Source organism: Anthonomus grandis, chromosome 1, assembly GCF_022605725.1.
Source record: "Anthonomus grandis grandis chromosome 1, icAntGran1.3, whole genome shotgun sequence".
Lineage (NCBI taxonomy): Eukaryota > Metazoa > Arthropoda > Insecta > Coleoptera > Curculionidae > Anthonomus > Anthonomus grandis.
In genome coordinates, this window is record NC_065546.1 from 41,593,503 (window position 1) to 41,614,864 (window position 21,362).

General features: G+C 29.7%; 1 protein-coding gene across 1 annotated transcript in view; it reads left to right on the forward strand.

Annotated features, from left to right (window-relative positions):
- The first annotated feature begins 14,522 nt into the window (after positions 1-14,522).
- LOC126742664 (LIM homeobox transcription factor 1-alpha) overlaps positions 14,523-21,362 on the forward strand; it is a 46,431-nt gene continuing 39,591 nt past the window's right edge. Inside the window, exon 1 of the mRNA XM_050449416.1 lies at positions 14,523-14,544. Within this exon, the coding sequence (XP_050305373.1) occupies positions 14,538-14,544 (7 nt within the window). The 5' untranslated portion in view covers positions 14,523-14,537. The remainder of the gene's footprint in view (positions 14,545-21,362) is intronic.

Below are 21,362 nucleotides of genomic sequence, written 5' to 3' on the forward strand. Positions count from 1 at the left end.
CCTTGGATTTTACTTGATGCTTTACCCAGCTAAACTCTTAAAAATTTGACAAGTTTTCTTAAAATATTAATCTTTGCTTTAAGTACATACCAAGAAATGTTTGTGTTTACTATTTTATACTTTTTTCAGGGTTTTTGGAAAAATCTAAGAGAATAATTATATAGATTATGACTTAAAATGAGCTACTTGAAAACTTACTATAATAAATTTAATTTGAATAAAATTAACAAATTCCACAAATTGAATCAGTCCTTAAAAGTTTTTTTTACAAATTCGTATAGGTACATTATAAATTATTGACATCAATTCGAAAGTTTATTAATAAACAAGAAATTATTTTTAACTTATGATGCAAAATAATTAATCAAAATGTAAACAGAAATCTCGTTATCTACAGTGTAACCACTTAAAGGTAATATATTTTTTGAAACTGTATATTTCTTAGAGAAATGGTAGGTATATTACCAAGAAATCTTAGATTAACCTATAAGTATAGGAAATATTGGTAATAGTGTTAATCACATTGGTAATAATATCACCAACTTCATTTTGTAATTGCAGCTATAAAAATTTATATATAAGTTTTAGGCCCTAAGATTCGTGTACAAAAATGCAAGATTTTGTAAATCTTCCTGGTCTTTTTGATAGTGTTTATTTCTACACTCATTTTTCCAAATTAGAATATTTTCAATTTTTAAGTCTTCCAAAAATTAGAAAAAAAAAACATATTAGTAGCATAATTACAAAATATTAAAGGATATTTAAAATTTAATAAAATTTAAGAGTTTTTAATTATGATCTCGTATCTAATTGGTCAATGATTTACGGAAAAACAAAATTCTTTTTTAATTTGTCTGAGTGAAGCTTAAACTTAAAGCTTTTCAATTTTTTCATACGTTTCTTGATTTAAAAATTCAAATTTAATTAATTTTTCCGGTGACAGTACAATGGTTAGTTTTCACAAGTCATAAAATGTGAAACATATTATGTACTTATTTTTTTTTTAAAGAATAATACTTTTAGATAAAAAGTTAAAAAAAAGGCCGAATAAGTACCTAAATATTTTACAAGCACGCTTTAACAATTTATAAAAAGATAAAATATTAATTAACCAATATCCGTTAAGGATTTCTTGATAATTACAAAAAGGATTTAAAAAAAAATTGGGATCTAGTACTGAGTTTTATCTTGTGTTTAAGGCAATAGAACTCGAAAATTAATGGAAAGTTCTTTGCAATCTTCCTTATATATATTTTTATTGATCTCCTCTGTGTAACTTGAAAATCTTATTAGTATGGCGTAAGAATCTGTCCCCATGTCAAAATAGCATATGACACTCTGCTATGAATAAGACCATAATAAGCGGTATCTTATTACCTCCCTTAAGACACAATTTGATAGAGCTCTATAAATAAAAATCATATAAAAATGATGCTGAAAAGTAAACTCTCGAGAATGTACAAATATTATTTTCTGTGTTAATGTTATTTCAATTCCTGACTGTAAATATCATTCTGCTTTTGTTCTGTTTTCATTTAAGTGGAGACCATTTGCTGCAAACCAACTTTAACTCTCTCCTGCAGCCTCGAGGCAGCCACCAGCAGGTATCATCAGCAAAGTGTAAATTTTACACTGGGCTCAATGTGTCCAGCAAAGTCATTCACCAAAATTAGGAATAATAAGTGTCCAAGCACATATCCCAATATTGTGCCTATAATAACGTACCTCTTTTCGACGTAGCACCACCGTACAAAAAAAACTCATGTTCTATCCGCCAGATAGGAGGTTATCATTTTCATGCTGTGGTCATAAAAATGATATATAGAAAATGTATTTATGCATGAGAGACGGTATCAAAAGCCTTGCTAAATCGCCAAATGAAGCTAAGACGTAAAGGCTAAAATAGATAAATCTATCGTTAATTGAATGCCTGTTTAAGGATGTTGCAAAAAATTTAATTACTAATACAACTATTTATTAGCTTCGTTAGTAAGTAAACAATTTGGCTTTTAATCGATTTTATTAAAGCTACATTGAGTCCATATAAGTCCTGTTGTTTTTAAGACTGTCAATGATATCCCTTAACGTAATTAACATATACTTCTCTAAGAAGAATCAAGTGTGTAGGTGGGTTTATATGAAGTAGGTTGATTGGTTGAATTAATTCTGCCAAATCACGAGCTATATTTAAGAAAAAATTGTTAAAACTGTCGGAACACAGAAACAACACAGTTTTCATTTATACTTTGTTTTGTATTTGGTCTTGGTCTATTTTAATTTATTATTTTTTACATACATTTGGCAGGATTGCTTGCAAAAAAATTTTCGAAAAAAATGGACGAATTGTATGTAATAAATATTCGTCAAACATTTTTGACAAATATTTATTACATACTCATTTTTCGGGATGTTCTCAGTAGAATGTAAACTTAAGTTTTCTCTTTGGTCATATGAGTTTTGGTCAAAAATTTTTAAAACTATTTGACAAATTGTTTGTAATAGAAAGTCCTTAAAATTTTGAATAAATACGATCTGAATAGAATAATTATAAAATTTTGAATTGTTTGTCTTACTTTTTTTCCTTAAATTTGGATACGATTTTCTCTATTTATAACGATTTTCTTATGTTTCGAATTTCCTTTGTAATAAAAAATTTCTTTTGTAATAAAAAAATGGTCAATAATGAAATTTATTAAAAAAAATAGTTTGAGTTTTTAATTATAGTTTTTAAGTGGTTAATGATTTTTTGAAAAGTTTTGGTTTATTTGGAACTGAACTAAAAATAGAAACGTATCATCCATTTTTCACTAAGAGACCAAACGAAAACAAAACAAAGGTAAAAACACAAAGAGTTGTAATGTGATCTGTGTAGGTCTAGGCCTGATGATACTCCGATAGGAGCGAAACACGTGTAGCTTTAAAAAATTATATGGATTTGATGAGACCGTGACTTTGTGTTTTTACCTTTGTTTTGAACTAAAAATGACCAATTTAAAAAAAAGCTTTCAATTTCTTCATATGAGGTTGGTTCAAAAATCATCGAAAACAATTTTTTAAAAATCAAAAGAAGCTTTTCAAAAAAAATATTTGAACTAATTTCATCTAAGTAGAATAACAATAATGTTTAATTTTTGGCCGGATTCTTTACTTTGAATTTTGAGACACGATTTTATTTTTGAAATATTAAAATCCTTTTAATTTTTTTTTATGAATTTTTCGGGAAAATTTTGAATATTTGCCATATACAGGGTGTAAATAAAAGGCATAACTTTTGAGATACCGGGTGGTCAAGATTGAACAAAAATTTATTTTTTTATTATAATATTTTAAAAATAACATTTGGTGTGCATTTTCTATGCATCAAAAGACATTTTCTGAGGCTCACAATTTTTTTTAATTTGTAAGATTTAAATTTTAAACTAAATATTTTTGATGAAAAATATATTTTTTTTTTGTTTTTGTAATTCTTATTTATTTTTGAGCAAATTTGATCTCTTGACTTTCTTTTGTCCGAGGTTGCGTATTCGTTTAAAAAAATTAAATCCATCTACCTAAATGTATTACGCGTTTATTATTAATGTTTAGATGTGATTCTGATTTTTGTTTTAAACCAAATGAAAGAAAAATAAATTAAATAATTATAAAAAATTTTGAAAATGACCTCTGCCATTACGCAAGAGTCTATACGTCGCCGCATTTGTAGACGAATCCGATAAAAAATTCGGGGAGAATTTTGAATTACGGCACATGAATTAACGATTCGATTTCTCAAGTCATCAATATCCAGTACTGGAAGCCTGTACACCAAAGTTTTTAAATGACATTTGATAAAATCTAGTGAATTCATATCTGATCTGGTGACCGAGGTAGTCCTGGAAGTATGTCTTGGAGAAAACGAGTGTATGTTTCCCCATTCAATCTCTGTGGTAGAAAGTGTGGGCCAATAAGGTGGTCTCCAATGATTCCAACCCATACATTTAAAGAAAATTGTTGTTGGTGATGAGCTTTAACTATATAGCATAGGGATTTGCATCTGCCCAAATGTGGTTATTATGGTAGTTAATAATTGCCTCTCTGGAAAAATTTGCTTCGTCGTTAAGCAGAATCTGCCTTAAAACTGAGGGTTTTGCTCAATGACTTCTAACATCCAACGAGAAAATTCAAGACGCCTAGGAAAATCTCGTGGTAATAGAGCCTGGACTGTACATGATATGGGGAGAACAACTGATCCTTTAAAATAGTCCATACCATATGATTGACATGTAGCTTTAGACCAATTTTTTTCTAGTACTGGGGTCAGGTTATTCATCAATTGAAGCTATAAATGCAAAAAGGTGTTAACTCGCAACGTTTCTGCAAGACCTCAACAGAGTAGTTAATACCTTTTTGCAGAACACGCAGAAGCATTATTCGTCGTTAGTCGTTTAGCACGTGTTCCCCCGTACTGTTGTATTTGTTTTTGGTGCAAATCTGTTTTGGTGAAGATAAATATTAAATATTTCTAACCTAATTTTGATCGCAATATTAATGAGAGGATGAACCAAAATAGCAGAACCAAGCGTATCTTAGCGCTGGCACTTCGGGAATATCAAGAAGACGAACCGTTACAAGATTCTGGATCTGAATATATTCCTGAAACAGACCATGGTAAGTTTTTAAATATGTATGTATAACAACTCGGTTTCTATTTTTTGTAAGTTTACATTTTTTATACACATCTGTAATTATATTTTTTTATTTGCTTTGGTTTAGTTTGATGAAACCCACTGAAGTAAAGAGGCCCACATTACATGCAGTTCGCTCCAAATCTTACGAGTATTTTTTTAAAATAAATGGAGAGTCTCGAAAGGTTTTGGAAAGATGCGGTTTTATCTATGCTTGACATTGGCAGAAAAAATTTGATTTGATTCGAAATCAAATAACAGCTGGTAAAACAACTCCAAAAAGAGATGAAAGAGGCCATCACCACAATCGACCTAAAGCCATACCTGCAGAAACCAAAATGATTGTTCATGAACATATCAAGTTTTTTCCAGCAGAAATGTCCGACTATTCTCGTAATAAGAACCCTTCTTGGCTGTATTTATCACCCACCTTATCAATAAATAAGATGTACAAGTTATACAAAGCCTACTGTGTTGAAAGAAAACTGGAGACTGTTGTGTCAAAAGTAATGTACAGGAAAATATTTGTTGAAGATTTTAACTTAGGATTTGGTACTCCACGATCGGATACTTGCAAAGTGTGCGACTCTGGTGAAGCAACAGATGAACATTCTGCGAAATTTAAGAAAGCCTTTGAACAACAAAAAAAAGATCGGGAGCTGGCCAAAACTAATAACAATGTTCTATACATTACTTTTGACATGCAGAAAACTATGCCGTTGCCCAAAATTTCAACTAGCATTGCATTTTATTTGAGTCAGGTATGGCTTTACAACTTAGGAGTGTACGTTATTAGCACAAACCAGACAAACGCCAGGGGGTATTTTCATCTTTGGACAGAAGACAAGGGAGGTCGTGGACCTGAGGAAGTTCTCTACTATAGCATTCCTAACTAATCTGGAACCACGACAAAGACATCTTGTTGACAGCTTGGAGTGACTCAGCAGGTGGTTAAAACAAAAATTGGTTTATTATATGTCTTTGGCATTACCTTATACAGCAAGGAGTTTTTGAAACAATAAGTTTCCAGAAGTGGGCCACACATTTATGGATTCTGATTGAGATTTTGCAGCTGTTGAAAAAGAAGTAAGAAAACATCAGAATATTTACACAGTTGATCAGTATGTAAACACCATGGTAGAGCGCAGAAAAAAACTCCATTTCAAATCATTAGAATGGAGGATAAGTTTGTGGATATTAAACAACTGGCTAATAAATTAAAATTAGCAAATAAAAAAAAACTCAGCAAATGGCATACATTCCTGAGAACTTCCGGGCTTTTTACCTTGGCCTCAGAAAGACGAAGATTAACTATTTTCCTTATTTTAAATTACACTTTTGTAGCTTTTTTTTGAAAAATAAATTTTTTGAACTCCTTTTTGTTTTTATTTAATTCATATAAATATATATAATACATATTAAAGAAATCTAAATATATGTTTATGCAAGTAGGTGTTAACTTACATTTTTTTCCTAACTTTTATGACTATCCTTTGACTTTCTAGAATAATAGAAGTTTGTGTGCTATAAAAAAATGTTGGCCTTATTTACTTAACACTTTTTGTAAAATGAAAATTAAATTAATAGCAAAAAAGTTCCATTCAATAAACTTTTACCCTAATTATCTCTAAATGTGTAATTTGTTAGTTAACACCTTCTTGCATTAATAGCTTCAATTAAATTAAGTATTGCTTCTTCCAATTCCGGTGCTCTAATATCGCGTTGGCGACCATAATTATGCTTTGTTAGTTGAAAAGTTCCAGTTTCTCGTAGTCTTTGATGAAGGCGTGCAAATAATGTATGATGAGGTGCCATTCGTTGAGGGTATATTTCAGCATACATTCTAGATACTTGCAATGAATTTCCGTTAGCAAGACCATAAACAAAATGCATATCGGTCATTTCTGCATTTGAATAATTTGCAATTTTGATGAAATGGATCCAATTGCACAAAAAAAGTTTCTTCTTTAAAGGAGGCAAGAACTGACAATAATCAACCAACAATCATCAGCAGACATTTAACATGTTAATACAGAATAATAGGTTAATACATTATTTGAAAGGTTAAGAAAAAAACAAAAAAGGTTAAAAGGTTAAGTAAACAGTGGTGTACCATATTTTTCATCAAAAATATTTACTTTAAGCCTCGCACGAATGTCACTGATACAAATAAAAAAAATTAGTGAGCCTCTACAGGGGTTTCACAGGTATTATAAAAAAAACATATATTTTTCTTTAATCTTTACCACCCGGTATCTCAAAAGTCAGGACTTTTAAGACATACGTTCATATAAAGTTTTTTCTTAAAATTTACTTAAAAATCAGCCCCTTAATTTTTTGATCTACCTGTATATTTATTTTTAATACTTAATTTCAAGATTCTAAATCAGCGATAAGAGAAAATCCCAGAAATTACAATTCATACATCGTAAAACGCTATTTTAAAATAAAAGAAAAAATGCCCTGGAGAAAATGAAGTGGTCATTGAAGCTCTTAAACTGGGTGGCGAAAAGCTGTTAGAGAGCCTTTAACTTCTGTTTAATGAATTTCTTGTACAAGGCAAAACAGCAAAACAATGGAACGATCAATAAAACTATGATTTTAATGCAAAAAAAGTGACTATAACCAATTTTGCAAATTACCGTCCTATCCTTAGAACATTGAAAGACTAGAATTAGTGACAATTTTTTTTTGAGTTCAACATTTGCAGAGGTGTTTTGTGTTTTGTTTACATAAATATTTACCTATTCTCCTTTGTCAAACTTTTCAAACACATATTTTGAAAAGCGGAAATTCTTAGCTATATATTAAAACACATATAATAATGTTAATGTAACATATTTGTGGTGGACTTCGTATTAAAAATATAAAGTAAAAATAGATATACCCTATTATAAGAGCAAAAATAACATCTCCGAACCAAAAAAAAAATTTACATTTTCATTCCTAAAACCATTTCTACCGCACTATGGAGAAAAAAACCGATTAAAAACGATGTTTTCGCAAGTAAATATTGATACTGTCAAAACATCATATCAAGAGGAAACCGTCATCATAGATGTAGAATAGAGCATCATAGAAATAAACCTAAATAAAAACTTCAATGTGAAAGGTATGTAAAATACAAGAATCTTTAAATTTTTAAATTCAAATTGGTTTTTTAAAAAGACTTATTTATTAATAGGCTAAATAATAAAAAACTCCAGTTTTATCCATAGTTTTATTATCAGGACTGATTTTATGTTTTTTTTTGTCTTGGCAGAAAAATGTAATATTAAAATGTTAAAAATGTGTATCTTAAAACATGAATTATTAGGAAATCTATAATAATTATAAAATATTAAATTTCCATCAAAATGCCTTTTATTAGATAGGTAAGAGTACATGCACGGTAAGACTGCTTATATTTAAAACATACTATCATAATTAATAAATATTTATTATGTAAATATTTTTTGACGAAGTCACTGGTCACTGGATCCAGCGGCGTTGCGATGGGGCTGTTCTGTATTATCATATTTTATTGAAAAAAATACTTCATATTTTATTAAAGGGAACCTACAGTAGTATTGTTTTGTGTCCGTAAAAATTAAATGTCTCGACAGACTTTTATTATATTATAAAGTGTTTTTTTGCCATTTATACTGGCGGGAACGATTATTTTCAAATCTCATAAAATCATATAGAAAATTTCATTGAATACAATAAACCATTTCTTCCATTGATTCCATTGATCCTTGTGGACACAATAAACAAGTTTCATACACTAAAGTCCCTCTCCGACTATAGAGTAGACAATCGGTATACCTTAGTATAGACTCAGAGAGAATAATTAATATAACTGTATATATATTTAATCTGTGTTGAGCCTTTATACAGTGAGGACGCGCAAGTTGCAATTCATTTAAATTTTAGGGGTTGTTTGTTCGCAAAAAAAACTGCCCGGATTTTTTTGATCATAAATTCATGTATACAGGGTGAACGAAAAATAAGCAACGACCACCAACTTCAATTTTTTAAATGGAAACATCTATTAATAATAATAATAATAATAATAAGACGTTTATTAGCCACCAATACAAAAAAAAGCATAATTACAGAAGGTAATATGATTATATACATGGAATTGAATATTAGAATATTAAACAAAGAGAGCATATTAAAAACAATAGGTTATATAAAGAATTTAGTTAACACAAGTAAGGCAACTAAAAAGCCATGCATTCAGACTTCCAGAAAAGAAGGAAACAACTTCCTGGATTCTGTTAAGGCTTATAATAGAAGAAGTGAGAGAAAAAAAAAACAATTCTTATAGACAAACTAAAAAAAAAACAAATAGGTAGGCATATACTTATGAGGGGAAAAAGCAGTAGGGGGAAAAATGGATGAAACGGAATGAAAGAATTCTTCTTTTTTCTTCTTTTTTTTTTTTTTTTTTAAACAGTTAATTTTTGAATAATAAATGTTAATAGAATATTTTACGTTGCATTCAGTTAGTTAGCATGTGCGTAGTATTTTAATAAAGAAAAGCATTCAAGAAAAATTAAGTTTGATTTAAAAGAAGAAGCTTGGTTTTTAATTTAAAAGTTTTTTCAGTGACAGTCAAATTAATTATTTTGAACTTATTAATCAAATTTGGTACGACATAAGAAAAGGATCGCTTAAAGAGTTCTTTGCTATGGCTAGGAATTGTTAAAAGATTTTTACGTCTTATATTAAGATTATGCACATCAGTACGATAGGTAAGCTTTTCAAGTAAATAAGGCGGAGTTTTTGATTTAAGAATTTTGTAAGAAAAACATAAAATATGTAATATTCGTCTATTGTGCATATTTAGCCAACCTGCTTCTTTTAATTTATAAGAAATATGTTGCCGTCTTCTTATACCAAATATAAGTCTTAAGCAAGAGTTTTGAAGTTTTTGAATTCTACCTGAGTCGGAGTTATCGAGACATGGTCCATAAATTGTGTCGCAAAAATTTAACGGTGATAGTACTAAAGCATCACAGAGCAGTTTTTTGATACTTGAGCTTAAAAAATGTCTTTGACGATATATTGTTTTTAAGGCAGAATATCCATTTTTTAGTTTAAGGGTAACATGTTCTTTGAATCTAAGTTTATAGTCCATTACTAGTCCAAGATTTTTTGCAGAGTTTTTAAAACTTATTATATTGTTATTAAGGTGTACATTTAACTTATTTAAAATATTAGTTCGATGATTGTCACTACAAAAAAGAATAGCTGCTGATTTAGTGGGGTTAATCTTTAGAAGTAATTTTTGAGTTTCTATATTTAAGGTATTTAAATCCTCATTTATATATTGATTAGCTTGGACAACATTAGTGTGATGAAATGAATAAAATAGCTGGGTGTCATCTGCATAGCAATGGTGCTTACAGTGTAAAATTTTTTTAGTAATTTGTGAAGTATAAAGAGTATAAAACAAAGGACCAAGAATGCTACCTTGGGGTACCCCAGAGGTAACATCCAGTGCATTTGATTTATTGTTATTAAGCACTACTCTTTGTTTTCGATTAAACAAGAAAGAAGACACCAATGCCAACGCAGACTCAGCAAAACCCATATATTCTAATATAGCCAATAATATTCTGTGATTTACCATGTCAAAGGCTTTAGAAAAATCTAAGAGAATCAACACCGTAGCTTTATTTTTATCAAGTTCCTTAAAAATATCATCAGTCACTTTAGATAAAGCGGTTGCACAACTATACCCCTTACGAAACCCAGACTGGTATTTAGGAATTAAATTATTTACATTTAAATATTGAACTATTTGATACTCCATAACTTTTTCTAATATTTTTGATAGTATAGGAAGTACAGATATTGAGCGAACATCATTAAATTCAACAGGATTTTTTATTTTGGGCAAAGGAATAACATTGGCTTCTTTCCATTGATCGGGAAAGCAGTTTTGTTCTAAACATACGTTTATAATATGTGTGAGTGGTTTAATTATGGCAGGACAACAAAGCAAAATCAGGGTAATGTTTAATTGATCAACGCCAAATGCTTTAGATTTAATAGATTTTAAGTAATTTATTATTATATCTTGTGTCACCAAATTAAATTTAAATTCAGCCAAATGATTTAACCTATGTTTTTTAAAATACCCAACAAATTCTTCGTCAGGGTTATTATTGTTTTTGTTAATATTAGAAAAAAAAATATTAAGTTTATCTACATCTTGCATAAGAGGAGGAAGTTGTATATTTGATTTATTAGAAATATTTAGTTTATTAAGTTCTTGCCATGTTTCTTTGTTATTACATACTCTAAATCTGTGAGCCAGGTATGCCTTTTTTTCCGCCCTAATTGAACTAGTTGCAAGATTTCTGTACTGCTTATAATTTTCCCAATCCTCGCGACTTTTGGTGTTTCTAAATTTACGTAAAGCCGAGTTGCGAAGTCTTTGTATAAATCTAATATTAGGAGTAATCCAGGGGCAATATGGTCTAGTTTTACCCTTTACGTTTTTTATAGGAGCATGTAAGTTAATTAATTCTAATAAAGATTGAGTAAAAAAAAAAACTTTATTATTTAAATCGGCCATATTGTACATATTATGCCAGGGAATCGATTCAATATCAGACTGAAATAAACAAGTGTTGATATTTTGTAAATTTCTATAAGTGAAATTATAAATTTGAGGCTTAGGTATATCAAAGTTTATGTTGCAGTAAATTAGCATATGATCCGATATTTCAATATCCCTTATTCCACAATTCTCCACCGACTCTAAATTTGAGAAAAGTAAATCAATTAAAGACATAGTGGTGTTGGATATTCTGGTAGGGTCAGTTATAAGCTGTTGCAAACCATATAATTCAGTAATTTCGCTTAATGATACCTTAAAATTCAAATCTAAAAAATTTATATTAAAGTCACCCAAAAGTAAAATAGACTCATAGTTAACATAAAAGTCGGTCATAATATTTTCAAGACGGGAATAGAATAGATGTATGTCGCTCTTGGGAGGACGATATATATTACCAATTAAAACTTTTTGATTATTTACTTTTAATTCGATCCAGACATGCTCAAGATAATCGCATGTTTCCTTAAGAACTTCACGATAGTCGATACATGATTTTACATAAACAGCTATACCACCTCCCCTGCTTAATCGATCTTGCCGTATGAGACTATAATTTTGCAATTCTATGACTTCGTTGGTAACCCCTGCATGTAACCATGTCTCTGAAACCCCAATCAAATCATATTGATAACTATCTACATGTACTTGAAAGATATTAAAATTATTTAAGATGGACCTTGCGTTAATGTGTGCACATGAAAACATTATTTTAAAGCAAAATAGAAAATTTTTTGTTAAACAATTAAGGTAAGTAAATACAGGAAAAGGAGAAAAAAAAGGGAAAAGGGGTTAGAATAGGGAGTATATGCTTACAAAAAAAAGAGAAAAAAAAAAAACAAAATTAAACCTAACAACTATCTATAATTATATACACATACATACATATACATATATTTTTCCCTTTTAATGAATACCGAGTTAAGTAAATTAAACACTTATTTACTTTATTTTTATCGTGTTTGTACTATCCTACTCAATACAAAGAAACTTTAAGCAAAACAGAAAATTATAGTACCTATAAATACGTTAAAAAATAAATCATTTGCATTTAATTATTTAACATTTTCAATTTTTTGGCTTTATTGTTATTATATGCATATATATTTAGTAATCATTAGCGTAGAAATATCATTAAACAATATTAGTACCTAACTTTCAATCATGAATATTATCTACAACTTATTGTTTACAAAATAATGCAATTCAGAAAAAAAACAAAGAAAAAAGCCTTCAATTTATTTTTATATCAACTAGGCATGCAGAGAAATTTTTAAATTTTAATTATAATAATAGTATGCAAAAGCCAGTCGATCTTTAAATATAAGTTTAGTTTAGAGTACAGGAACGCGTATTTTTAGAAACAGAACGTAGAACAGTATTTTTCATTCCATTTTTGAATTCTGCATAGAATTTTATTTGCAACTCTTTGGGTCATTTGAGCATATTCAAACATGTTTTTTAGTAGTTTTTTAACAGGTATATTTGATTGACACCTTGTCATCGCATGGAAACAGTATGTATTACTTTACGTAAAAGTACAGTTGCAAAGTTTAAAAGTATGGCGCGTTTAAATGAAAAACAAAGAATTGAAATTTTGATGATGGTAGAATATGGCGACAAGACTCGAACATAGGCCACAGTTTGCGATTTGTTTAACAATAAGTTTCCGGACAGGCCTATTACACGTTCGTTAGTAAGCAAAATCAAAAAAAAGTTTAGAGATTTAGGTCATGTTAGAGACAAATATGACCTAGACCGTCGCATACTTCCAAAAAACAGACAATTAGACATTTTGCTCGATTTACAAGAAAATCCACATAAATCAACTCGACAAGTAGCTGCAGATCAGTCGGTTGGTAAATCATGTGTTTAATATTTGCATATTGCATTTGCATTTGCAATATTTGCATAGGAATAAATGGCATCCATTTAAAATTCATTTAATTCAGGAGCTTATTGAAAATGATCACATCCGCAGAATAGAGTTTTGGGAAATGATGATGAATAAATGTAATGCATACCACAATTTTTAAGTAAAATTGTTTTTTTTTGATGGGGCAAGTTTTTTTTAAAAAGGTGTGAGGATAGGCAGAATGTTCGTTATTGGGCACCAGAAAATCTACACTGGAGCATGGAAAGTCACACACAATTTCCCAAGAAGTTAAACGTATGGGAAGGAATTTTTTTTATTGAGAGCGCACTTACCTCTGAAAAATATTAAGTGCTTCAAAATGCTAGTTTAATTGCACTTTATCGAAATGATGAAAACCCGTTTATACCGACAGATTCGATATTGTTCCAACAGGATGGCGCCCTCCCCACACTATTCGCGAACAGTACGAGATTACCTTACCCACATTTTCCCAAATAGATGAATTGGAAAGGGAGGTTTTATTGAATGGCCTGCAAGGTCGCAAGATTTAACGCCATTGGATTTTTATCTATGGGGTTATCTAAAATCTAAAGTTTATTTTGATAAACCTGAGAGTTTAGAAGAATTAAAAAATAGAATTAGAGCTAAAATACAACAAATCCGGCCTCAAACAAGTAAAGTATTACAAGAATTTGAATATCGACTTGGCTACTGTCAAGAAGTTAATGGTCAACAATTTGAACATTTATTTTAATTTTTTTGTTTTGTTTTTTTTATAAACTGTTCCAAAAATTCATGGTTATTTATAAAAAATTTAATCGCAAATTTCTTAATAAATATTGAGGTTAGGTATAGGACATAATATACAAAATATACTTAAAATTTTATACAGAATTTAAAATAAAAAAAAAAAATAGGTGTTTCCCTGTATACATGAATTCATCATCAAAAAAATCGCGAGCGTTTTTTTTTTCGAACACACCCCTGAATTTTAAATGAATTTGTTCCAACTTGCGCGTCCTTACTGTGTAAAAATGCTACAGCTAACGTGAAACTGTAGGAGACAACAAATAAATTCAAGATAAATAAAGAATTTCGCCAGGGAAATACTATTTTGCCATAACTCTTTATGCACCTGCTTGAGTAGGATATGTTGAAATCTGTACATTTGGAAAATCTAGGGTTAAACATAAACGGTGAAAGTCCACATTTAAGATTTGCAGATGACATAATCCTAATGTCAGAAAGCTTCAACCATGGTATGAATATGCTACAAGAAATTCTGCTTCTATTTTTTGTATATGTTATGTCATATTAACAATTAATATGACAAAAACCTAATTAATGACCAACCTTGTGCACGGTTAAGGAGTATACATAGATGGCATGTAAGTAGGAAACTACGTTATACAAGTATATTTTCCAAGAAATGTGTATAAACAGAGATAAATAAACTTGCTTAAGCACGTCGAATTAACTTGGACCACGTTTGGGAACTTCACGGGACGGCACATATTTCATAAATAATAATAATAATAATAAGACGTTTATTAGTCACCAAGAAATTACAGCAATTAAGCACAAAGAATAAAACTAATTGGTAGGTGTATTAACTTTTACAAAATTTCAAATATTACAAAATTCCACTAAATATTGAGTATTTCACCATTTACCAATAACAAAAAAAAATCTAAGAATTTGTAACTAAATAAAAAAGCTAATAATGCAAGGTGACGAACAGGCTATAATATGCAGATTTACAGAGATATCCCTTATACCAAAGGCTTCCTGAATTCTGTTGAGGCCAAAAAAATTTTTTAAAAAAACAATAATTTAAAAATTTAATAATAAATATTGTACTGAAAAAGAAAGAACATACCTAACGGGAGCATGGGAAGAGGATCAGGATATGAAAGAAAATATGAGGGGAAGAGAAGATGAGGGAAATTATATAACGATTTATGGCAACGTTCAAAGCGTTTCAGGAACAAAATCATGAACAATATTATACACAAAAACGTTAAAAAAAATTCATACACATAATTAACCAAGGAGAAGCAGCTTAATATTTAAAAGTTTTTTCTGTTAATGTAAAATCATTTATTTTAAACCTATTTATATAGTGTGCAATCAAGTATAAAAATTATTTTTTAAATAATTCCTTATTGTGGAATAGTAATCAAATTTTTTCTTCTAATATTTAGGTTATGTACATCCGTTCAGAACTAATCATTCTATGCAAATATGATGGAGACTTCCACTTAAGTAATTTATAAAAAAAAACGAAAAAGATATACTCATCAATTGAACATATTTAACCTCATCCTTTAGCTTATGAAATATGCTCCTCTATCTTTACGCCAAATACAAGTCTTAGGCACGAATCCTGAAGTTTTTGTATCCGATAGGCATCTGAGCAGTCAAGACAAGGACCATAGATAGTGTCGCAGAAATTGAAAGGTGAGAAAACCAATGCTTCACAAAGCATACTTCCTTGTGATACATTGCCTCCAATATTTTTCCATTTAACAGAACTCTTTGTTTGCGGTTTGAAAGAAAAGATGACATAAGTGCTAAGGCCGACTGAGAAAATTCTAGATAATGTAATAAAGATATGAGTATTTATGAGATTTTGGCATTAACAAAAGAAGCTGTATAGATCGAAGCATGCGAAAAGTTAATGCTGGGACTGACCCTCAGAAATTACATCACAAACGCTCAGATACGTTGAACAACCAGAGTGAAAAGTCCATTCTGGGACGGACCCTCCGAAATCACATTACAAACGATGAGCTATCTTGAGTAACCAAAGTGATTGGCGCAATAGAAAAAATAGCAATCCTGAAGTGGAATTGGGCGGGACATATTGCGAAAATACAGGAAAATAGATGGACCAAGAGGATTATAGAGTGAAGGTTACACAGGACTTCATTTTTTTGTTTTACTTAATATTTTAATATATGATTTCTTTATAAACAAAAATTGGTCACAAAGCTCCCAAAAATGAAGGTGCATCAAAATTGCCAACAATTTTCGAATGACATGTACATTTTTATAATATCAAGAGTTTGATTTCATACTTTCGTAAAATATGAAAATAAATGATACAGTCTGAAAAAAAAACACGGTAAATGAAAAAAAATTCTGGGCTTTTTGATGCACGAGTATTTATTTGAATATTTTCCGAATTAATTGAGTGCCCGAATCAAGTAAATTAAATTTTTTTAACAAAAAATACTAACACGATGAAATTAAAATGAAAATACAATTATATTATATTATCTAAAAAAATTGTTCCACACATAGTGACTCGAAAAGTTCCTATTCAATTTTCGATCTATACAGTGCAATTTGCGCTGTAATTTTTTGATAATTGCATTCCTCTCATGGGATTTTTTGAGCCTCTTAAGAAATTAGTTTAGTCATTTTCATGTTGTGACGCACACGATGTTTCCCATAAGACCATTGTATGCAGAATATCAAACAAACAAATCGCTACATTTACAGAAGAATGTCATAACTAAAAAAATTGCATTTTATAGGTAACGAAAAAAACAAATGTAATATAACTTATTATTTACATAAAAGATCATCATAACTTCTACACCTTATAGAAAAAGTGTCTTTGATTTACAAGTTGTTTTGCTATGCCTTATATTTCCAACTAGAAGACTAAATTAAATGTTTTAGGTTTTACAGTTTATGAAATGAAAGGAAACACAAATTAAGACGAAGATCTTGCTTGCTTATATAGAACATATATTAAAGGGTCTGAATGTGATGATCTTGAATGTGTTTTTTACTTAGAGAATTGCGCTGGACAGAAAAACTACTTCATAATTTCTATGAATATGAATACTCTAAAAAAGTATAAGATTAGATCGATGTGTCCTAAATTCCTTGTAATAGGACCCGACGGAGAATGAGATGAATTTATTCCCATTCTGTTTAGTTAGAGACAAAAAATCAGCGCTATCAGAATTCTAAAAATTGAAAAAAATATCCATTTATAGTTTTTTTATAAAACATAAAATTCTCAGGCAGACTTTTCGAAAATGACGGTCAACCCAGTTGGCGGTAAGAGTAACATATCACTGACCCTTAAACCTGCCTACAAGTCTCAAATAAGAATTAGTGAACGTAAGTGGCAGATATACAAGATTTAGTAAAAGATCCAGGTATTCCTTCATATTATGTAGATTTTTCTAATAACCAATAGAATATGCATGTACTGTTTATATCTTTGTTAAGCGTTTTGTACTTCCTTCATAAAAAAAACAGAGCCAGCAGAATATTACTTTTTATTTCCAATTTATTTTAATATCATATTTTTAAAACAGCTAAATATTTTTTATAAAAAGTCACAATATAATATATGACGTAGAAATTAAAATGAAAGAATAATAAATACATTTCTATTTGAAAAAGAAAGGCACAAGTAATTAGTCTTAAAGTTGTCAATTTAAGAGAAGATCCCATATCACCTTTTAACCACAATACTTTGAGGCCTTAAATCACAATAAAACCATTTTATTTGGCTGCAATGCTAAATTAATACCAAAAAGTTAATACAACATTAATCTTTAAACTTTTTGATTTTTAGGTTATGACGTTCTTGCATAAATGAAGCGAAATGAGTTGTCTTGAGTGGAACTTAAACCTTGAACTTGTTATAGGATTTTGATTTTGCTCCTTATTGGTTTCCTTAAATTTTGAATGTCTTCATATTGTGATTTTTTTATAATAAAAATTGGTCAAAACATCTTACGAGTTATTTGTAGTACATTTTCTCAAAAAGTTTTATAAATTTTTTGGAAGAAATGTTGTCTAAAATAACTGAATTATAACATGAATTTTCTTGCAAGTTTTGGTATAAAATGTCCAGAAGAATTTGACGAATTGTAACAGGCATTTTAAAAAAAAATTAAGTTTTACGAATTTTTGGAAAAAAAATCGACTGAGTGGAGTTCAAACTTGAATTTTCATGAAAAATTAGGGAAATTGTAATATTGTCGTCCTGAGCACAATAATTATAGAATTTTGATTTTTTTTACATTATCTTTTTCTTGACATACGAATTTTGACATACGGATTTTTTTAATTGCTCTGAAGAAAAATAATGGCAAAAAGTAAGTAATATACAAAATTGCCATATTTTTTTACCAAATTGTGTTCTTTAAATTTTGCTAAACTTTTTTGAAAAAATTTCGAGAATGTTTTGCAATAGAATTCGTGAATATTTAGAGAGTTTCACTTGTAGCTTGAGTAAAAATTATAATTATTATAGATTTTCAATTAGTTATATAGATTTCGCTAAATTTTAAATTTCTATATTTATATAATTCTATACGATTTATTTTGCACATAAGATTATTCAAATATTTTCGAAAAAATAAATAATAAATAAATATGCCTTTATATTACGGAAATAAAAAAATTTCAATAACAATTGCGGTGAGATCTAGCTGGTTATGGCTGGCTACTCTATCTAACCGTACACTTAAAAATAGTACTTCAAAATAATTACTAAGTACTTCAGACTATAAATTAGTAACTATAATTAAGCTTATAAAACAAAACGATCCTACACAGACATAATCATATCATACATTTAATCAAGTAATACAGTTAACTAAAAAATGAAAAAAAGAAAAAAAAGATTAAAGAAAACATGATTTTCGTAAAATACTAAACTATAAACTACTATTAAAATGGAGTTGGTATGATGGCAGATTTTTTGAAGGAAGCGAGTGAGTGCTTACACTTCAGATTATGAGGCAACGCAATATACATTTTAACACTGGTATTGTTAAATGAGGCTTGAAATTTGGTAGTTCTATGCTTTAGGATACAAAAATTTTTACAATGACGCACATCATGACCTGCAGCTTACCAGCTTCTCATACAAGTACCTGGAGACTCTACTTTGGACAGTTTTATAAATGAGACTAGCCATATAAACTTTGAATCGTTCTTCCAGCCTTAGCTATTAAGATTCGATAAAAAATGGTGTTACATGGTCATATATTTGCTTACAATAACTAAATTTTAGGCAAGCATTTTGTCATTTTTGTAAGCTATATTTATCTCTTTGAGCAAGGGCTGGCCAGAATAAAACGCTTCCGTAACTGATCACCGAGAGGACTAATGATTGAGATAACTTTAACTTAATGTTAGTTGATAAAATATCTTTATACATGTACAAGACTTTTAGTTTATAGTGAGCTTTTTGTAAAATATTAGAAACATGATATTCAAAATTAAGTTTATTATCGATAAATATACCTAAGTTTTTTTCGCAGCTAGTCGGTTGCAGATTAAAAACTTCCTGGATGGAGACATTCACGACCAAATCATTCCACACAGGAATCCCAAAAACCAAGAGTTTTGACTTACCAGCATTAAGAGCCAGCTTATGGAAACTAGACACCTGCACAATAGCATCAAGATCAGAATTTATATTCCCTATGGCGGTATTAATTTGATTAATTGAAAATGAGTGATAAAGTTGAACATCATCCCCATATTGATGCGAGTTGCATGTTTTAAGAAACTCAAGAAAACCAGAACTGAAAACAAAAGTGGTCCCAGAATACTACCCTGCGGAACTCCCTGACTAATAACTAAATGTTGCGAAAATGCTGAGCCGAGACTACCGTACTCTCTGCACTCTATTAGCTAAATAATCACAAAAAAGATGCAAAGCTGAGTCGTGTAGGTCAAAATATTTTAATTTGGCAAGCAAAATAGAATGATCAAGAGTATCAAATGCTTTACTATAGTCTAACAGCACCATTGCAGTAGCTTTTTTATTATCCATAGCGCAAAGAATATCCTCGCATACATGCAATAGGGCTGTTTCCGTACCATGCCGGGATCTGAACCTCGACTTGGTATCAAGAATAATTTTATTATTTATAAAAAATGTTTTTAATTGCTGGTGCATGGTTTTTCCAGTATTTTGGAAAGGGTAGGTAGGATGCTTATAGGACGGTAATGTGAGAGCTCAGCAGGGCTATTTACTTTGGGAATGGGTAATAAATCCGCCTTTTTATATTTGCTGGAAAATATAAAATAACGAAAGAGCCTTATTGATGATGTGTGTGATATAAGGAGTAAGGTAAGGGACTAAAAAAGAAATCATCTTAATCCCAATAGCATCAGACCCAATGGAGACAGACTTTATATTAGATATTATATTCTCAATATCACTCTCACTCATCTCCCTAAACTTAAACTTGTTCTCAACATTAGGGTGTACTTTATTAATATATTTAGTATTTATGTCATTTTTAAGAGGTAATGAATTAGTTTTCGGAGTACTATTATTAAAAAAGAATTAAATTGTTTGAATTGCATCGATAACAGTATTTCACTCTAATACTGTTGCTGGTGACTTTGAATTTTTAGGTGTTATATTAAGACACTAAAGTTTTCCAAAATGAGGCCGGATTCTCTTTAAATTTATAATTTAGAAAGGATTTTTTTCATTTCGAACTGCACTTGTTACCACATTTCTAATTTGCTTATATTCATTGAAGGAGTTTTCAGTTTTTAATTTTTTGTACTTTGTAAGCGCTTTTTGTCGCAATTTTATCATGAAACGTATATTATCAGTCATCCAAGGGGCTCTGGCCTTGGTGAATCTCGAAGTTTTAAAGGGTGCATAAATATTAAACACATCAGTCACATTTTGCTGAAAAAAGGAAACCATTTCATCCACATCAGAAAGTAAATATATCTTGCCAATTTATACTAAAAATGTCATTAAGAAAGTCCACAAAAACGAAATTGGAGTAATTTCGTATGAAAGGATAAGGGAGGGCGTGTTTTTTGCAACTTTAATTCGGTGTAAACCAAACAGTGATCAGAAATGTCGTCCATGTTGATTACTTGGACATCAGCCGACAGACCTGGATCTGAGGTAACAATAACATCAATTCAACAATCAACTTAAGTGCAGTGGCAGAAAAGCGAGTAGGAATTCGAACAAGTTGTGCCAAATGATATTTATTGAAAAGTTTACTGAGAACAGTACATCCAGGACTGTCGACTTGCAAAATATCCACGTTCAAATCCCCACCAAATACCAAAAGATCAACCTCAGGCAAAAATCTAACAATAGCATTCTCCAAATCATCTGGAGTTTCTCTAAAACATCAAAAACTCTAAATGATGAAAACTATTCAAAACGATCAAATTTCGT